General features: G+C 41.2%; 1 protein-coding gene across 1 annotated transcript in view; it reads left to right on the top strand.

Moving 5' to 3' along the window:
- Positions 1–17,743, top strand: part of TSPAN8 (tetraspanin 8) — a 37,784-nt gene that overhangs the window by 11,123 nt on the left and 8,918 nt on the right. Inside the window, exons 4-7 of the mRNA XM_080935000.1 lie at positions 4,418–4,555; positions 6,350–6,424; positions 6,796–6,903; positions 16,489–16,614. Of these exons, the coding sequence (XP_080791126.1) occupies positions 4,418–4,555; positions 6,350–6,424; positions 6,796–6,903; positions 16,489–16,614 (447 nt within the window). The remainder of the gene's footprint in view (positions 1–4,417; positions 4,556–6,349; positions 6,425–6,795; positions 6,904–16,488; positions 16,615–17,743) is intronic.

Below are 17,743 nucleotides of genomic sequence, written 5' to 3'. Positions count from 1 at the left end.
CTCTTAGTCATCTTCCTCCTCCAGGAAGCTGCCAAGATTTATAGCTCGGTTTTGCTTTTAAGATCCAATAAAATTATCCTTGAGGTTTCTTCTGAGCCAATTCTTAAACTATTTTATCACTGAAACTCTAAGCAATGACCCCAATTTCCCTGGTGACATGTGTCATCCCAGGTGGGGCTCTCTCCCAAATTTGAGTCTTATTATTCTCAAGCTAGAAAGACTTCAACACAAGAAGATGTTGGAGGGCTTTAAGTAGAATCTTGCCTTCTTCAGGCCAGCCTAATGAACAGCTTGGAGGCATAAAACACCTTTCCTCTCTGCCAAGAACCACGTTTCTAGCACCTCTGATTATCATGTAGTTGATTCCAGAATGGCTGGTCCAAAATTGAGGGAGACAGATGTTTTCTTGGAGACGAATGTGACTCCAGATTTCAAGGGCAGCTCAAGGACAGTTGGTATTTATCTCTTGCAACTGAGGTGGTCACTCACACCAGTGTGACTCACTCACTAGTGTGACCAGGATTCTGTTCAGCTTCTTGATCATGGAAACACTTAACAAGACCCATCTGCTCCCATGACATACCTTTTCACCTCAGGGACAATGCTCTTATCACCATGTTTGAAAGTTCAGTTTTCAGGCACAGTTCCAGTCTTTGGTCTCAACACTTACTATTTCTATTCCATGTTCCAAATGCAGGAGGAGGAAGAAAGCAGGAGGCCATGGGCGGATTGTTGATCTAGATTTAGCCAAAATAGCACCATGCTGACTTCACTTCTTGATGCTCTCATTTTCACTCTATTCCGCTCTCAGTTCAAGGAGCACCCTGCTGCCTACTTTATGTTTCTCAAATCCTGTAGAGCAGTTTGCTCAAGTCTGTGAAGGCAGGCTCTTGTTACAGTCAGATCTTCTATTGTTAGGGCCTTCTCAAAGGTTTTCTTCCCTTAAGAATTCTGATTCCTATAGAACGTTGCAATGATACTATTAAGACAGACGTGAGGAGAATTCTTAAAATGATTTAAACACATTGTGTCACGGTACAACTAGATGCCTTTGGACACAGCTTAGTGGAAAGAAAAAAATAAAAGCAAACTAAGCTGGTTTATTTCCTTTTTCAAAATATAGATAGATTTTCCATAAATAAATCCTCCTCTCTTTTCTTCTCTCTCTCCTCCTCCTTCTCTTTCCTCTTTCCTTTCCTTTTTCCAGCTCCCTCTTTTACTACTTTCTTCTATCCCAAGAGAGTCTAGAACATCCAAGGCAGGTATTTCCTCATTCTGTCTTTATCTGATGGATAAACTAGGAGAGGCTGGGTGGAGCAGGTAGTCTTGCCTCTCAGTTAATCAGAATTCCATTTATTATTTATACTGATAAACATGGCTCTAAGTTCCTGATGGCCCCAACATCTGGTGTCTGAGAGGAGGAAGAGGGTTTTGAAGGTGCCCATAATCTTCCCGACTTTGGGGATCATAATTTAAAAACAAAGACTAACAACCAACCATTATTCTGAGAATACTTTAGATGCTCAAAGATATGTCCACAGCCTGAATTTTATACCATTATTTGATTTGTGGACAACATTTTCTTTCTCCCCAGTGTTTCTGTTAAGCAAATGTAGTGTTTAGTCTGTTAAGAAACAACACACATTGAACAGATTAAAAGAGAGTTGTAGTCCTTGAGAGAATGTGAGTCCACATCTGGGAGTGAAATGACTGAGTGGGGGGCTAGACGGTACCGCCAGTTCCATTTAGATCATTGGGCTGTCAGCTTCTTACCCAGAACAAAAGTCAGTCCCAGGCCAACACCACGGAGCCTGTCTCACAGGAAGTCAGCTTGATTCGTGTTTATCTTCAGTGAGTGTCAAAGAGTCAACAATGAGGGGAAGAGCTGAATTTTATTACTGGGAAAATAGAATGAGTCGTTTTACAAGGGCTAACATGAGCACAAACACACACAAGAATGGCAGGGAGGTGACATCTCTTTCTGTTAAGTGCTTTGGGAGGACAGTTTTTAAATGGATAAACCCAATAGCTCCCAAGGCCAACAACATGGGTACCACCCTTGTCTTAGGACATCTCCTTGAATCAAAAGAAGATTCTAAAATCCTCATCTTTCAGACTAACCAGGCCTCCTTTGGGATTTCTCCCCTTAAGAAACAGTTTATATGGGGCAGCTTTGGTAATACTGCTGGGTTCCAGCTGTAACAAATCTCGAGCTCACATTTCTAGTTCATTCTTCAACAAGAATAGGTGTTTGTTGGGTGGCACTAGTGGGTCAGCATGCAGCTTTCTTTCTGCCTGATCCCTAGCAGAGGGTAACCCAGCTGAGTCACCTTCACCACAGTCCTGACTGTTGCCTACACAGGTGTCAGCTGCACTACTTAAGCTCCTTATGAAGACAGTCCATCTATTATCACTCTGTCTGGGTTTTCTCTCTTAAGTTCTAACAACCTTCTACCTGTTTAGATGTTATAGCATGGTCTGGTGATTATAAAGAACTGCCTTCCCAAAGAGGTTTACCTGGCATATGTATTTTGTCTCTGACCTGTGCCTGCCTATTAACAACAATGATTTCTCTGGCTTTAGTAACTTCATAATCATTTTAAATCATTTAAATAAATATATGTATGTATGTATGTATGTATGTATGTATGTATGTATGTATGTATGTTTGTATGTCAATCGTTTGGGAAACTCACACATTCGTCCAAGATATTTTTAATTATATTCATCCCTCACTCCTCCCGGTCTACTTCTCACCCCTCTCAATATTTGTCTTTACTTTTGCTGTTGTTGTAGCAACTCACTAAACCCAATGCATGCTGTCCGTGTATTCATGGATGAGGGGGCATCCATGGGAACACAATGGTCTATCTACCCTAATTCTCCCTTTTGAGAAGTCTGGCTCCAATCTTAAGGATAAACCAAACAAAAAATTTTCCCCCACCCAAATAAAAAAAAAATCAAAATAGAACACAAGCAAGCTTTAAATTTGTCAATCTAAAGCATTGTGTGTATACAAATACTTTAAAAGACGAAGGGAGGCTTTAGAAATAACAGAACAGGCCTATTTTTCCTCTTATAAACTAAATATGGACCCAAAGACTCTGATAGCTTACTTTCCTTGGGGTTACAAGCTTGTAATATATTGGAATCCCAAGGAGAGTATAGATATTTGCATTTAGGCTTTCAAAACTTAAGTACACTCCTTCTTGATGATCATCAAGTTAAATGTCTCCTGTGGGTTATGAAGGGAGTTTAAAAACCTTCAAGAGAGAAGGATCACTCGTGGTACCTCTTGCTTTTGTGCTGATTGTTAAGAGGTAACCCATGAGTGTTCCGGTAGATTTGAGAGGACACAGTCTTGAGCTTTCTTAGCCCAGTACCTAGATGTTGTAGGTAGCATAAGGACTGTATACAGCATACATGTGTAACCCTGGCATATGAACTCCATCTTTAACTGTGATTGACTACTGTCAATCATGTGAGGAACGCACATATCAATGCATGAAGGAAAATAAGTGGCCTATGGGTTTCAGGCACTCTGAGGCTTATATGTAAGAGTATACTTGCCTTGCATGCAGAAGACCTGAATTATACCAGATGAGTAGCCCAATAGCTGTGAATAGTCCTAAGATAGTCTCTTCAACATCCCATAATTGGACAGTTAGGTAAAATGAATGTTTCTAGGTTAGGTCCTTCTGAAAAGAAGACAGGATTTGATATTTGAAGAAGTGGGCTTACTGCATTCTTACCAAGATGTAAGAGCATATTTATTAACCTGAGCCCTTTCCCAGTGAGCTTTTCAGCCATTTCCTGCCTTCTGTCCTCTTCTGCTCAAAGGCAAAGCACTTTGATTTTGATCACCACAGCTTTGCCTGTTCTTTAGCTCCATGTGAATGGCTCTTACAGCATTTGCTCTTTTAAGGACATACAACTTCTTTAGCTCCCACATGATTCTGAACTTCATGCATGTTGTAACCAGCATGACCTTGAAGAACTTGAGATGTTTTCAAGTCAAAATAATTAGGTTATCATAAAACAAAGGCTGTAGAATGCTACTCTAGGTATAAAGTATACAACATGTGAACCAAAAAACCCATTAAAAAAAAGGACTAAAAGCATCTTTTCTTTTAAACTGTTAGAAACAATTTTAAAGGGCCATCACGGTTCCTCCATCCAACATCTGCTGTCTTATTCTAGGACAATTTAAGGCTGGAAACATGACTCAGGAAGGTGGCATTTCAATACAATGTGAAAGCAGAGACTGTCCTACTGGTTTAGATCACAAAAGCTTCTCAGGGTTTCAGAACAGGGTCTGGCACCCAGTCAGCGCCCAAGGGGTATTTGGAAAATGAATAAAATAAACATCAAGGGGAAGGATCCATACACCAATTCTTTTCTTTTTTCTTTTTCCTAGATCGTTATGTCTGGAGACTATAACACGAACCCCTTCATTGCTGTGAATATCTTGATTGCGATTGGGTCCATCATCATGGTTCTGGGTTTCTTGGGATGCTGTGGAGCTGTGAGAGAAAGCCGCTGCATGCTTCTCTTGGTGGGCAAACATCACCCTTTAGACCCCAAGGGTTATCTGTGATCTGTCACAAGACTTGGATTTGCCAAGTTTGATGAAACCCTAATTTATTTTAGAGAATTTGGTTTTGGAAGATACTATGGCATAGGTTTTAGATTACATAAAATACTATTATGTACTGTTTATATTAATTAATGTTGAAAGTTAATATGGCTTCAATTATTCCTTAACCAGCTTTTCCCAAATAACCACACAGAAACCTTTTAATATCTCAAAGCCTTCGCTGGGTAAACTCTCAACTAGCTCATCTAAGTTAACCCAACCTACTAGCCACATCCAGGCACATGGATAGCTATACTTCCCAGTCCTGTAATCAGGACCAACTCTTCCCATGTCTCCCTACAGAAGGTCTTTCTGCCTTCTCCTTCCCAGAGTTCCCTTTACCAGGAAGTCCCACCTTCTACTTCCTGCCCAGCTAATTGGTCATCAGATTTTTATTAAAGCCAATCAGAAGATGCCTTAGGTAGGCAAGGAAGGACAGAGACAGTTTCACACAGCAAAAGCCAACCCATTAGCTTAAATCTGAGTTTACTCTAAACTTTAGAGTCTAAAGGAAGAAACATTTCAATGAGCCGTGCCTTCATTCCTTCAGTCAGTCATTCATGCAACAAGACATTTCTGTATGTCAGACACTGTGTTCAGTGATACAGAGAGCCCTAAGATAGACCCCCCATTGTGGGAAGACTCAGTGAAACCATACCATACTGAGGGTAACTGAAGAGGAGAAGGGTGAGGCTGGGAGAGGGAGCTTTCAAGCCAGAGGTAGAAGTGAATAATCTATTTGTGTGGGGGAAGGTGTGTGCTTGATTCCAGGAAGAGAGCCCGGGGTCCAGGGCTGCTGTGTTTGAGAAATGGGAGTGTCCTGGGTGTAGCCAGGGAGGGCAGAGGCTGTTTTCAGTAATGGTAGGAGATGCATTTGTGTTGGAGGCAGCCAAGTCCTAAAGTACATGCTGTGCAAACCACATTGCAAGGGAGACAATCAGATTTGTAGTGAGAATTTTCTAGAAGGGCGAATTAAGCTGGAATAGCTCGTAGGCATTCACTTTTAGACTTATACACTAAAAACAATGGGCAGCTCTTGTAAAAACTATTAGAAAATAGTATTTATCGGGTATGCATTTGACCTAAACTTGCTTCTCTAATAAAATAAGGATTGTGCCTGTCTGAGGGGAATGGTGCTTAGTGGTTTGCTATGAGGGAAGGCAGAAGCAAGTTTAACAGGACTCCAGCCACATCTGCCAGAGCTGCTTGAGTTAGACCTCTTTTGACATTTAGAAAATTTAATTACTTGAGGAACTTGTTTTCCAAATAGACTGGTATGTGCCCTGCCTCTTCTAGGCAAACTTCAGGATATGCACGGGGAACAAGGTTCAGTGATTTCAACTGCGAAGATACTGTTTGGAGACCAGTTTTTGTGCATGTTTTCACCTTGACTGAAACAGGAATGGGAAACAACACTTAGATAGTCTAGGCTTTCAAATCTACTTTCCTTTAATGGGCTAGAAAAGGCAGGGGTCTTTCTGATGAGATTTACGCAACACACTGTCCCTGACCCACTTTTGAAGCAGATGTTTCTGGGTAGTAAGAGGCTCAGACCTGCTGCTTCAACACTGTAGGATAATAAGGGGGGGCAGAGGTTGGTACTGGATTTTGAGGTTATTCTGGCTGCTGGGGGTGGGTGTCACACAACACTGGATATGCTGTTGGAAGTTACCCACTGCTCTGAGAGTAATCCATCCCTATTCCATCTTTCAGTTTTTTATCAGCTTGCTCCTAGTTCTGCTTCTGCAAGTGGCAGCCGGTATCCTAGGAGCCACCTTCAAATCTCAGGTACGTGCCCAGATGATGTCTGACAGCTCCCAGAAACGTATAAAACACTGAACCCCTTCATTGCTATGAATATCTTGATTGCAATTGGGTCCATCATCATGGTTCTGGGTTTCTTGGAATGCTGTGGAGCTGTGAGAGAAAGTCGCTGCATGCTTCTCTTGGTGGGCAAACATCACCCTTTAGACCCCAAGGGTTATCTGTGATCTGTCACAAGACTTGGATTTGCCAAGTTTGATGAAACCCTAATTTATTTTAGAGAATTTGGTTTTGGAAGATACTATGGCATAGGTTTTAGATTACACCACGTATATTAAAATCCTACACGGTTACGGATCATTTAACAAAATATATTTTTCCCCTCCCAATTTCAGTCGAGCCGCATTCTGAATGAAACACTGTCCGAGAATGCCAAGCTTTTGGCAGATACAAGCCATGAGGCGAAAGAATTCCAGAAGGCCATGATCGCATTTCAGACAGAGGTAAGTATAATGTTTGACCACTTGGGAATTTGAATATAATTATTCTGTGTTTAATTTTGAATTAAAAATGTTATTATTTTATATGGGTGGTGTTTTACTGCTTGTATGTCTATTCACCACGTGTGTTCCTGGTTCCTGCAGAGCCCAAAGAGGGAGCTGGATCTCCAGGTACTGGAGTTACAGGTGTTAGTAAGCTGCCCTGTTCGATGCTGAGAATCAAACCCAGGTCTTTTGAAACCATAGCCAGAGTTCTGAACCACTGGGCCATCTCCTCAGCCCAATGTTTAATTTTTTAAAGTTGTTGCATTCTGTGGAAAGAAATTGTCCATTTGCAGATTTTGACTTATTGTCTTTTCGAAATGTAACAAAAAAAGTATTTGTAACAGTTTCTAATCCCTTAGTGTTTGAAGCAATTTTAGGGCATACATTAAGAAGGTATGTGAACAACAGATCAAGCTGTTACGGGGCAAACCAATAATTACTTTGATGTTTATAGTCTAAAAGAGTCATGCTGTGGAGTCTACCTTCCCACTTAAAACTAATGCTGTGCTCCTTACAACCCTATGAACTTATGTTTTGATTTATTTTGTATTGCTATAACAAAATGCCCAAGACAATATTTTATACATAGAAGACATTATTTGTTAATTGGGGTTCTTATTTATTTGCTTGTCAAGTTGTTTTTTATTTTATTTTATTTTATTTATTTATTTATTTATTTATTTATTGACAAGGCCTCACTGTATAATCCTGCAAGTCGCTCAGTAGACCAGGCTTTGTCCTTTGCCTCTGCCTCCTGAGTGTTGAGATTAAAAGGCATGTACCACCAATAGTGAAAAAGAGGCTGATTTTTGGTCACAGTTCAGTAGGTGGAAGAGCGTGGCGTCATTGTCGCCTCAGTTCTCTGAGGTCCTCAAAGAGGAGGGCATCATGGCAGTGGAAGTAAAGAGGTCCCCAGAGATAAGAACCAAGATTCTAGGGGCGGGAGGATGGGATGGGGCAGGGGGACGGGGCCGCGATTTGGGAGATCCTGCTCTTTAGTTGTTGGCTTATGTTACTTTGAGGGTTCAGATTTTTAATTTTTTAAAAATTACACACAAAGCTACAAAGTATGAACAATAGCTCCCAGTGTGTTGTTTGTGTGTTCCATGTTCTTCCGCTCTTCCCCTCATCCTCTCGTCGACCCTACCACCAGCTCACTTCGACCTCCTTCGGCCCCCTTCGGCCCCCTCCTGCCTGTTCTAGTTTCATGTCACAAATGCATCCTACCAGCTTCCCCATCCTTTCTTAACCCCCCGTGTTCCCCTCTCATGGTTACTCACTCTCTTACGAACAAACTCAGCCCTGCAAAACCACCTACTCTTCACAGTCAGCGGTAATCCATTCACAAGGGTGATTCCCCTCTGCCACAGTCCCCACTTCATACAGATTTCAGAATACAAAAACCGAAGCAGATGGTAACATCATGCTGACTCACACCCTCTTGAGAAGGGGCTGACAGATAACAGATGAAAGGCTTGGAATCTGAATTCAAATTTACAGGACTTTTCCTTCCTTCCTTCCTTCCTTCCTTCCTTCCTTCCTTCCTTCCTTCCTTCCTTCCTTCCTTCCTTCCTTTCTTCCTTCCTTCCATTCATCCATTAATTTATTCATTCACTTTACCCCCAGATCGCTGCTGTCCCTTCCTCCCAGGGCGCTCTCTCATAGTTCCTCTCACCCTCCTCCTTTCTGCTCTGACAGTGTGGAGGTCCCCTTGGGTATCACCCCATAGCGAGTCTCTGTGGGGCTAGGCTATTCTTTGCCACTGAGGCCAGACAAGGTTGCCAAGTTAGGAAAACAGGATCCACAGGTAGGGAATAGATTTAGGGACAATCCCTCCCGCAGTGAAGACCATTTGCTCATCTACTATTTATGTGCAGGGGGTCTAGGTCCACTACCCTATGTATGCTCTTTGATTGGTGTTTCATTTTCTAAGATCTCCCAGGGTCCAAGTTAGTTGACTCTGTTGGTCTTCCTGTGGAGTTCCTATCCTCTCTGGGTCCCTCAGTCCTCCCCCCAAATTTTCCACAAGATTCCCTGAGCTCCATCTAATGTTTGGCTGTGAGTCTCTGCATGTTTCCCTTGGCTGCTGGGTGGAACCTCTCAGAGGACAGCTGTGCTAGGCTCCTGTCTGCAAGCACAACAGAGCATCATTAATAGTGTCAGGGATTGGTGCTTGCCCATGGGATGGGTCTCAAGTTGGGTCGTTGATTGGCCATTCACTCAGTCTCTGCTCCATTATTTGTCTCTGACCTTGTCTATACACATGTTAGAATTGAAAGATTTGTGGGTTGGTTGGTGTCCTTATTGTGGGCCGTGACTAGGACACATACCGCTGCTAGGAGTCTCGGCTATAGTCACTTCTATAAACTCCTGGGAGCCTCTCCCATCCCAGGTCTCTGGCACATGCTAGAGATGTCTTCCACCCCCACCCCTCAACCCCTGCCAGCTGCTGGTTTCCATTCATGCTCCCAGCCCTCTGTCTTGTCTTTCCCCATACCTGATCCTGAACCAGCCATTCCCCTCCCTCTCCCCTCTCCCATACAGTTCCCTTCCCTCTAAGTGAGATTCAAGTATCCTCGATTGGGCTTTCCTTCTTGTTTAGCTTCTTTGGGTCTGTGGATTGTACCATGGGTATCTTGGCTAAATGGCTAACATCCACTTCTAAGTGAGTACACGTATCGTGAATGAGGACATTTTATTATTATTATTTTTTCATTGGCGTCCCTTTTCCTTCATTGTCTCTCTTCTCTCTGTTCCTTCCTCCTTTTCTCCCTTCCTTTCCTTTCTTCCTTCCTCCCCGTCCCTCCTCTTTGTTTTTCTATCCCTTCCTTCCTTCCTTCCTCTTTCTTTCTTTCTTTCTTTCTTTCTTTCTTTCTTTCTTTCTTTCTTTCTTTCTTTCTTTCTTCCTTTTTGTCTTTAAGGTAAAATCAAAACTTATAGAGGCACAAAAGACATTCAACTATCTAGTTTCTTCCCAATCAATACCAAGTTCAACTTCTTGAGGAAGCTGTGTCAGACCAGGTTTGTCTAGTCAAGGTCCCTTGGGCTACTCTGTCTTCCTGTCTTAAGATTGTTCCACTCCCTTGGAGTGGGCTTCTTTCAGTCCTTCCCCTTTGTGAACACGTGCACTTCCTAGAACAACTAAACATTATTTTGTGAGATGCTTTCTAGCCACACATTTAGATTTTAGAAACCTCATTATAATAATGACATGTAATATTCACTGCAGATGTGGCTTGTCATAGAACATTAAGGGGGCTGGATTTTATAGGTTATCTAACCTGAGTTTTCCTCAGTTGAAATATTTTACATTTATCATCTAGCATTTAAATAATGTGTTGAAAGTCTACTGATTTGTGTACATCTCACTTATATATTCCTCTGGTAATCAGTATATTCTTCAATTTAAAAAATCACTCTAGAATTCATCTTATTTAGTCTTAATTATTTCTGAATCTCAAAGGAAAAAGAAGTCTATGGATGTCTGCAAACACTGTGGCTTTTTCTTTGAAAACATCTGTTGTTTGACTCCCAAAGTTTGTTTTTTCAAGCTGAAAAAAAATCCTCAATTTCTTAGGCAATTTATCATATGGCATTGTTTCCCTGGTTATTTATCAGTTCCTATTTGGACAGACTCCAGCTTATAAAAATTCTGCTTAAAACATTTGTTTTCAAGCACAGAAATATGACATGAGCCAGTTCCGATCTAAGTTCCTGTGAGAAGCGCTGTTTCCCTAACTTCCCCATGACTATACCCTCTGCTTTCCCATGCCCCACCTATTCCCAGTGTGGAGCCCAGACTAATTCAAGTTGACAACAGAAGATATGGGCAGCCTTAGTCTTCCCATGGGGCAAGAGCACAGAGCAACTTGGTTCTCTCTGTTAAGAGGTCTTGGGACAAGAGACTATAGAGATCCAACGAGATTCTGGGGCAAGCCCATTTCGAGGGATTTAAGGCCTCTGTGCAAACTATGATTTACTAAATGTGCCATGTGTTGTCTGTTTTGATGTAATCTCAGTGCCTAAGACTTAGGGTCACATTGCACCCTGAACCTAATTTTGTCTGCCAATCCATTTAGCTGTCTGTGTTTAAATTACATTTCTTTTGGGAAAGGACGTGTTTGGTAATGCTGCAGCATGCTGTAGCAGAAGGGGTACCTTAGCCGGCCCATGCTGAGGCATCCCCTGCTGTGTCTAGTATAAAATGAAATTTACTTGGGGGCATAAGAAAGGGGTGAGAAGGGAGGGGAGGCAGAGAAAGAGAAGGAATGGAGGAAGATGGGCTGGCCAGGAACATGTGGGAAGAAGGGGAAATAGAGAGGGAGGGGGAGAGAAAGGCCAGAGAGCGAGAGAAGGGGGCCAGGGCCAGAGAGAAAGGAAAGGGAGAGAGAGGGAGTGGGGGGGGAGGATGCAAGAGCAAACAAAACAGTCAGTCCTTTTTATGGCAAGCCAGGCTCCTACCTGGCTGTTGAATGGAACCTAGAAGAAATGCTAAGAGGTCATACTCCAACCTGTTTCATCTACATATACAATGCATATGAAAGAAGTTTCAGATGTTGCATGGCTTTCTCTGATTTTCAGGAAACTCCCACACAAATTCCCTATTACAATGGAATGTGGCTCCCTTTTGGAAATCTTGTTGAGTATTTTTATAAGGGTAATGTATCATAAACTCTGGCTTTTACATTCAACATTCACACAACTTACAATTTTTTTTCTGACAAAACGTCTTCCCTAACTGCCCTATTGTAGGTCTAGAGAGTAGGTACCATAACAAGCTTTATTTAGTCTTTCTGTCTTCTCGCCTTTATCCTTTATCTGTCTGTGCCTCTTTAACAATAATCAGGTATGCCGTATTTCAAACATGGAGTGATCTTATGTATATGAGATTTTTGTCCTATTTTATATAGTGTCTTAGTTAGGGTTTTACTGTTGTGAACAGACATCATGACTAAGGCAACTCTTATAAGGACAACATTTCATTGGTGCTGGCTTACAGCTTCAGAGGTTCAGTCTATTATCATCAAGGCAGGAACATGGTGGCATCCAGGCAGGAATGGTGCAGGAGGAGCTGAGAGTTCTACATCTTCATCTGAAGGCTACTAGTAGAATACTGACATCAGGCAGCTGGGAGTAGGGTCTTAAAGCCCATGCCCACAGTAACACACCTCCTCCAACAAGGTCATACCTCCAAATAGTGCCACTCCCTGGGCCAAGCATATACAAACTATCACATACAGCAAGCCCACATTGATTAATATTATTTAAAATAATCAGGAAGAGTAAGTGACTAGTTGTCTCACTCATGAGAACAAGGAGGTTATTTGAAGAAAGCCCTCCTTGCTAAAATTTCAGCTCTTTCTTTATCATAAGAACATTGAATCATGAGTTTGTGCAACTCAGTTCTTGAACCAAAGCCCACATCACTATCTTTGCCTCAACTGAATTTGTTACTTTAAACTCACTATTTGGATCTTCTTTGCAACGTTGCTGTTCTATAGTGTCTGACACATACTTTCCCCGTTTCTATGGAAATCATTGATAATGATATTGAAGAAAACATGCTCACCTGGGAGTATAACAGACAGTGAAAAGAAAGTTATTGTAGTTAATGTATTTAAAAGCAGATGCTAAATGCTGAGTACTAAACTTAGCACTTCATATGGATTTTCTTGTTCTCCATCCTTGCAACAAATCTGGAGATTAGGTCCCATTATTAGCATCTGAAATTTTGGCAGGATGGGCTTTAAATATGCATAATATGGCTACCTAACTACAACTATTGAATTACAGTTCTTTTCCTATTTTTCAGAGTTTGTTTTGTTTTTTGCTTCTTCTCTCTTTCTCGCTTTTATTAAAAAAGATTCTTTTCTCATACAATACATTCCAGAGGGATAGTCTAAATTGGAAGTCTTTCATCAAATCCTTAGACTTGATCAAATCCTTCCTTAGAGCTCAGGGAATCTTGCAGAAGAAGAGTAGAAAGATTCTAAGAACCTGCAGGTATGGAGGACATCAGGAAAAGAAGGCCCTCTGCGTCAACCCAGCAAAGTGCACATGCACTCAGAAACAAATGCAGCAAGCACGGGGCCTCCATGGGTCCACACCAGGTCCTCTGTAAATACATTACAGCTATCAGCTTAGTGTCTTTATGGGACTCCTGACTGTCAGAATGAGGGGGTTTCTAACGCCTTTGCCTGCTCTTAGGGCCTGTTCTCCTCTCCCTGTGACTGTGTCCAACTCTGATATGAAAGTCTTTGCTTCATCTTATTATATATCTAATATGTTATGTTCTTATGTTTGGTTGTTATCTTTTTGAAACCTGTCTTTTTTCTTTATTGAAAATAGATTCTTCTTTCATACAATACGTCACAACCACAGTTTCCCTCCCTTCACTCCTTCCAGCTTCCCACTCACCTCCTCTCTCTCTCCCTGACACCCACTCCCCTTCCATTTTTTAATTCAGAAAAGAGCTGGTCTCTAAGAGACAAAAACCAGGCATGACAAAACAAGATACAATAAAACAAAAGTTCGATTATTAAGGCTGGACAAGGCACCCAATAGGAGGAAAAGAGTCCCAAGAGCATGAGTCAGATAGACATTCACTCCCATTGGGAGTCCTACAGAAACCCCAAGCAACACAACCATAACTTGTATGCAGAGGACCTGGTGCAGACCCATGAAGGCACCATGTTGCCACTTCAGTCTCTGTGAACCCAAATGAACCCAAACTAACCCTGTTTAGTTCATTGGGCCATGTTCTTCTGTTATCCTTGACTACCCCCTCCTCCCTTCTCCCCTCTCTCTGCTCTTTGGCCTTCTCTAATCTCTAAGAGGGGGGGACTTGATGGACATCTCCATTTTAGATTCTTTCTCTGTATTATGTCTCTCTGTGAGATTACCCTCTGGCATTTTCTGTTGGAAGAAACATCTCTGATGATGGCTGGACAATATCTATGAGTCCAGTAAAATACTATTAAGAATCAATTTATAGGTTTTTTGGGTTATTTATGTTTGGTTCTACCCTAGGTTTCTTGGCTATCCAGACTCAGTCTAGAACATGGGCTCCCTCTTCTCATGTGGGCCTTAAGATAAGCCATACATGGGTCATTTTTTTCAAGACAGGATTTCGATATGTAGCCCTGGCTGTCTTGAAATTTACTCTATTGACCAGGCTGGACTAAAATTCAGAGGTCCATCTGTCTATGCCTCCCAACTGCTGAGATGAAAGATATGTGCCCAGATCTTTTTACTATGTCTCAAAAATAATTGTCTTTAATGATCTTTGCACCAGAGACATTTCAAAGAACAGAGAGTTTCAGGACCTCCATGAGATTGAATTTTCATAGAGGTTTTTGAAATAGGAAAACAAGCGTGCGTGTGTGTGTGTGTGTGTGTGTGTGTGTGTGTGTGTGTGTGTGTCTTGGAACTCACTGTCTTAGTCAGGGTTTGTATTCCTACACAAAACATCATGACCAAGAAGCAAGTTGGGGAGGAAAGGGTTTATTCAGCTTACACTTCCACATTGCTATTCATTACCAAAGGAAGTCAGGACTGGAACCCAAGCAGGTCAGGAAGCAGGAGCTGATGCAGAGGCCACGGAGGGATGTTGCTTACTGGCTTGCTTCCCCTGGCTTGCTCAGCTTGCTTTCTTATAGAACCCAGGTCTACCAGCCTAGGGATAGCACCACCCACAATGGGCCCTCCCCCCTTGATCACTAGTTGAGAGAATGCCTTACAGCTGGATCTCATGGAGGCATTTCCTCAAGGGAAGCTCCTTTTTCTGTGATGACTCCAGCTGTGTCAAGTTGACACACAAAACCAACCAGTATACTCACCAAGTAAATCCAATTGGACACTAACTCAGCTATCTGCCGATTCTGTTCCCTGATGTGCTGGAATTAAATTTATACCTGAAAAATCAGCCAGTATTTGTTGTGGTGGTTTCAGAACTGTTTTGAACAGTTTCTTCATGAAGTGTTCTCTCCAGTAGATGAGTTAGAAGAGGATGGAGATACTTCCTTTCTCTTCCTCATCCAATAGTGTTCCATGTTATGTCTACTTCCTGGCTTCCTTCCTGGATTACAGCCACATCCTCTTTCCCTTCAGTGACTTTAGTCTGTACTTTTATCTCTATGATGTTTTTCTGAAAACTTGATCTTTTGGCAGTGCTTGCTTCCCTGTTTCAAAGATCTCTATGAAAAATTTAACCTCACAGAAGTCTGGGAACTCTCTGCTCTTTGAAATGTCTCTGGTGCATAGACCACACAAAACAACTATCTTTAAAGTTTTTCAAAAGTTTTGAGCAGCATGTGTATGTTTCTAAGTTGAGAACTTGGTGTGTGTGTGTCTTGTGTCTACATAGGTCTGTAGATTTATGATAAGGCGATAAATGATTAGACAAGAGAGAGATAGGCGGGAAAGTTCAAGGAGCAGAAGTGGAGGCAGGAGGCCTAGACAAGATGGAGGCAGACGTGTATGTTTCTCTTGGTGTATCTCTAGCTTAATAAGTTTGTTATTATTATTTCCAAGGGTTTCCATGGGTCTTTTATTATCTCATATAGAAGGGTGGTTTGTATCTTTATCTATTGGATGTAAGTTTATTGTGTAGAGAGTTTGTAGATTGAGAATTTAATATATCAACCTGTTTGATAATCTACCGGTTTTTGGAGTCATGTTTGTGCTGGGCAATAGAGAAATGGAGCACACCAGGGTGGTTGGATCCACGTGGGACAGATACAACAGGGGCAGTGGAGTAAATCACGACCGAGTTCTTAGAGGTAGACTGGAGTACCAAGCAGTGTGGGAACCGAGTGTGTATTTGGCTCTGCCCTAGAGCGGAATCCATCGAGTGAGACCTCAGGGGCAACAAAAGGTTAAGCCATCATTTTAATATTTACTACAAGTTAGATCAGACTTTCTCTTGTCATTAAAACTAAACATGAAAAATCTTGTTGTTTTTATTTATACTTTATTTCCAATTTCTTCAAACGTTTACTACTTTATTCATTTTTCCTTTATTGATGTTCAGAACAAAATTCCTTTCTAACAGTAGATTTTATTTATTTATTTATTTATTTATTTATTTATATTTTAGTTATGTGTATGGGTGCTTTGTCTGGGTAAGATGACATAGCATATGTTAACATAAGGAGTACTGCAGAGGTGGCTCAGTGCTGCTTTCAGAGGACTGGAGGTCAGGTGTCAGCTTCCATGTCAGCTGGTTCACAACTTAACATAAATCCCTTAAACACACTTCCAACGGATCCCATACCATCTCTGGCTTCTATGTGCATGTGACACACCTGCCATATCCAAGCACATGCTCATGCTTACACACACACATGTAGACACTAACACACCTAGACACTCACTCATGTTCAAGTGAAAGAGTGCAAGCACATGTACGTAACACAAAAAAAAAATTGGTATTTTTTTGCATGAGACACATCTTTGTAGTGACATTTAGAAGAGCAACTGAATGCATGACAATGTTTCTGGTTATGCTAAGGACAGGGTTTCCTCCTGCCTTTCTCCTCACAGTTTAAGTGCTGCGGATTGAAACTTGGAGCTGCTGACTGGGGAAATAATTTTCCAGATGCGATAAAGTCCTGCAAATGCACAGGCTCTGGTTGTGTAAATTATGACCAACAAAGAGTTTATCGAAAGGTAAGAATAAGGTTCACTTTGGCATAACCTTAGTTCTGCTCTATTCCTTTCACAATGATAGTCTTGTAAAAACGTGAAATACAGCAAGCACCAGGGCAGCTGTGATATGAAGATGTTTATATAAAGCTAACATTTATATAACCTAAAGAATTTTTTGTCTATAAGCTTAGCATCATTTTAATCTAATTTTCATGGGCCAAATTTAGGTCAAGTACAAGCTAACACAAAAGTTTATTTTATCCTGTTTTTGGTCACTAAAATTACTTTTCTTTTTTTTTAAATTGTAATTAAAGTTCTGGAAATTAATATATTTAATTTAGTTTTAAAAAGTTACCCCCCCCATTATAATACCTTTCCCCAAGAATCCGTGTAAGTACAAATAAAGGATTTGATATTTAAGACTTCAGTTTTCAAACATTAAATTACTTGCTAATTTATCTACTTATTGTTGCAAGTAAGAGATTGATTTGAGTATTTGAAATCAATTTAAATGGTGAGTTTCTATCTTCTGCATGTTATATGCATTCAAAGTGTCTGAGTTGTGGGTACCAACTTCTATTTTCCATGTGATTTTTAATGAAAAAAATTTAAAAAATATTGTCATGAAAAGTAACTACTGATCATGTTTATTGATTACCTCTTAGAAGCCATGCATCTCTCATCACAAGGCTTTTTACACTGGGGCTGGAGAGTTGGCTTTGCAGTTAAGACTGTTCTTCCAAAGAACTGGATTTCAATTCCCAGCACCCACATGGCAGCTCACAACTGTCTGTAACTCCAGTCCCAGGGGACCCAACACCCTCATGCAGACACACATGCAGGCAAAGTACCAAATTCACATGAAATAAAAATAATTGAAGAAATCAATAAATAGCTGTCCCTTCTGCCCAGAAGAGCTCAGCAGAAACGCAGTCAGTATCAATGTGTAAATGTTTTATGGCTCTTCTTCAGAGACAATTCCATCTCAGTTCTCCCTGTGTCTCGCCTCAGAATGACTTGAGCAAATGATTATGATCTAGTCATGAGAGACTCCCAAAAGCTACTCCATTTCTCATTAGTTCCCAGGATACCCAAAAGTTATTTCCAACCTAGTGTTGTTTTTATTGACCAACTGTCAGTGTCATTAATA

This window comes from Micromys minutus, assembly GCF_963924665.1.
Source record: "Micromys minutus genome assembly, chromosome: 22".
Taxonomy (NCBI): Eukaryota; Metazoa; Chordata; class Mammalia; order Rodentia; family Muridae; genus Micromys; species Micromys minutus.
This window is presented reverse-complemented; position numbering and strand designations above follow the sequence as displayed.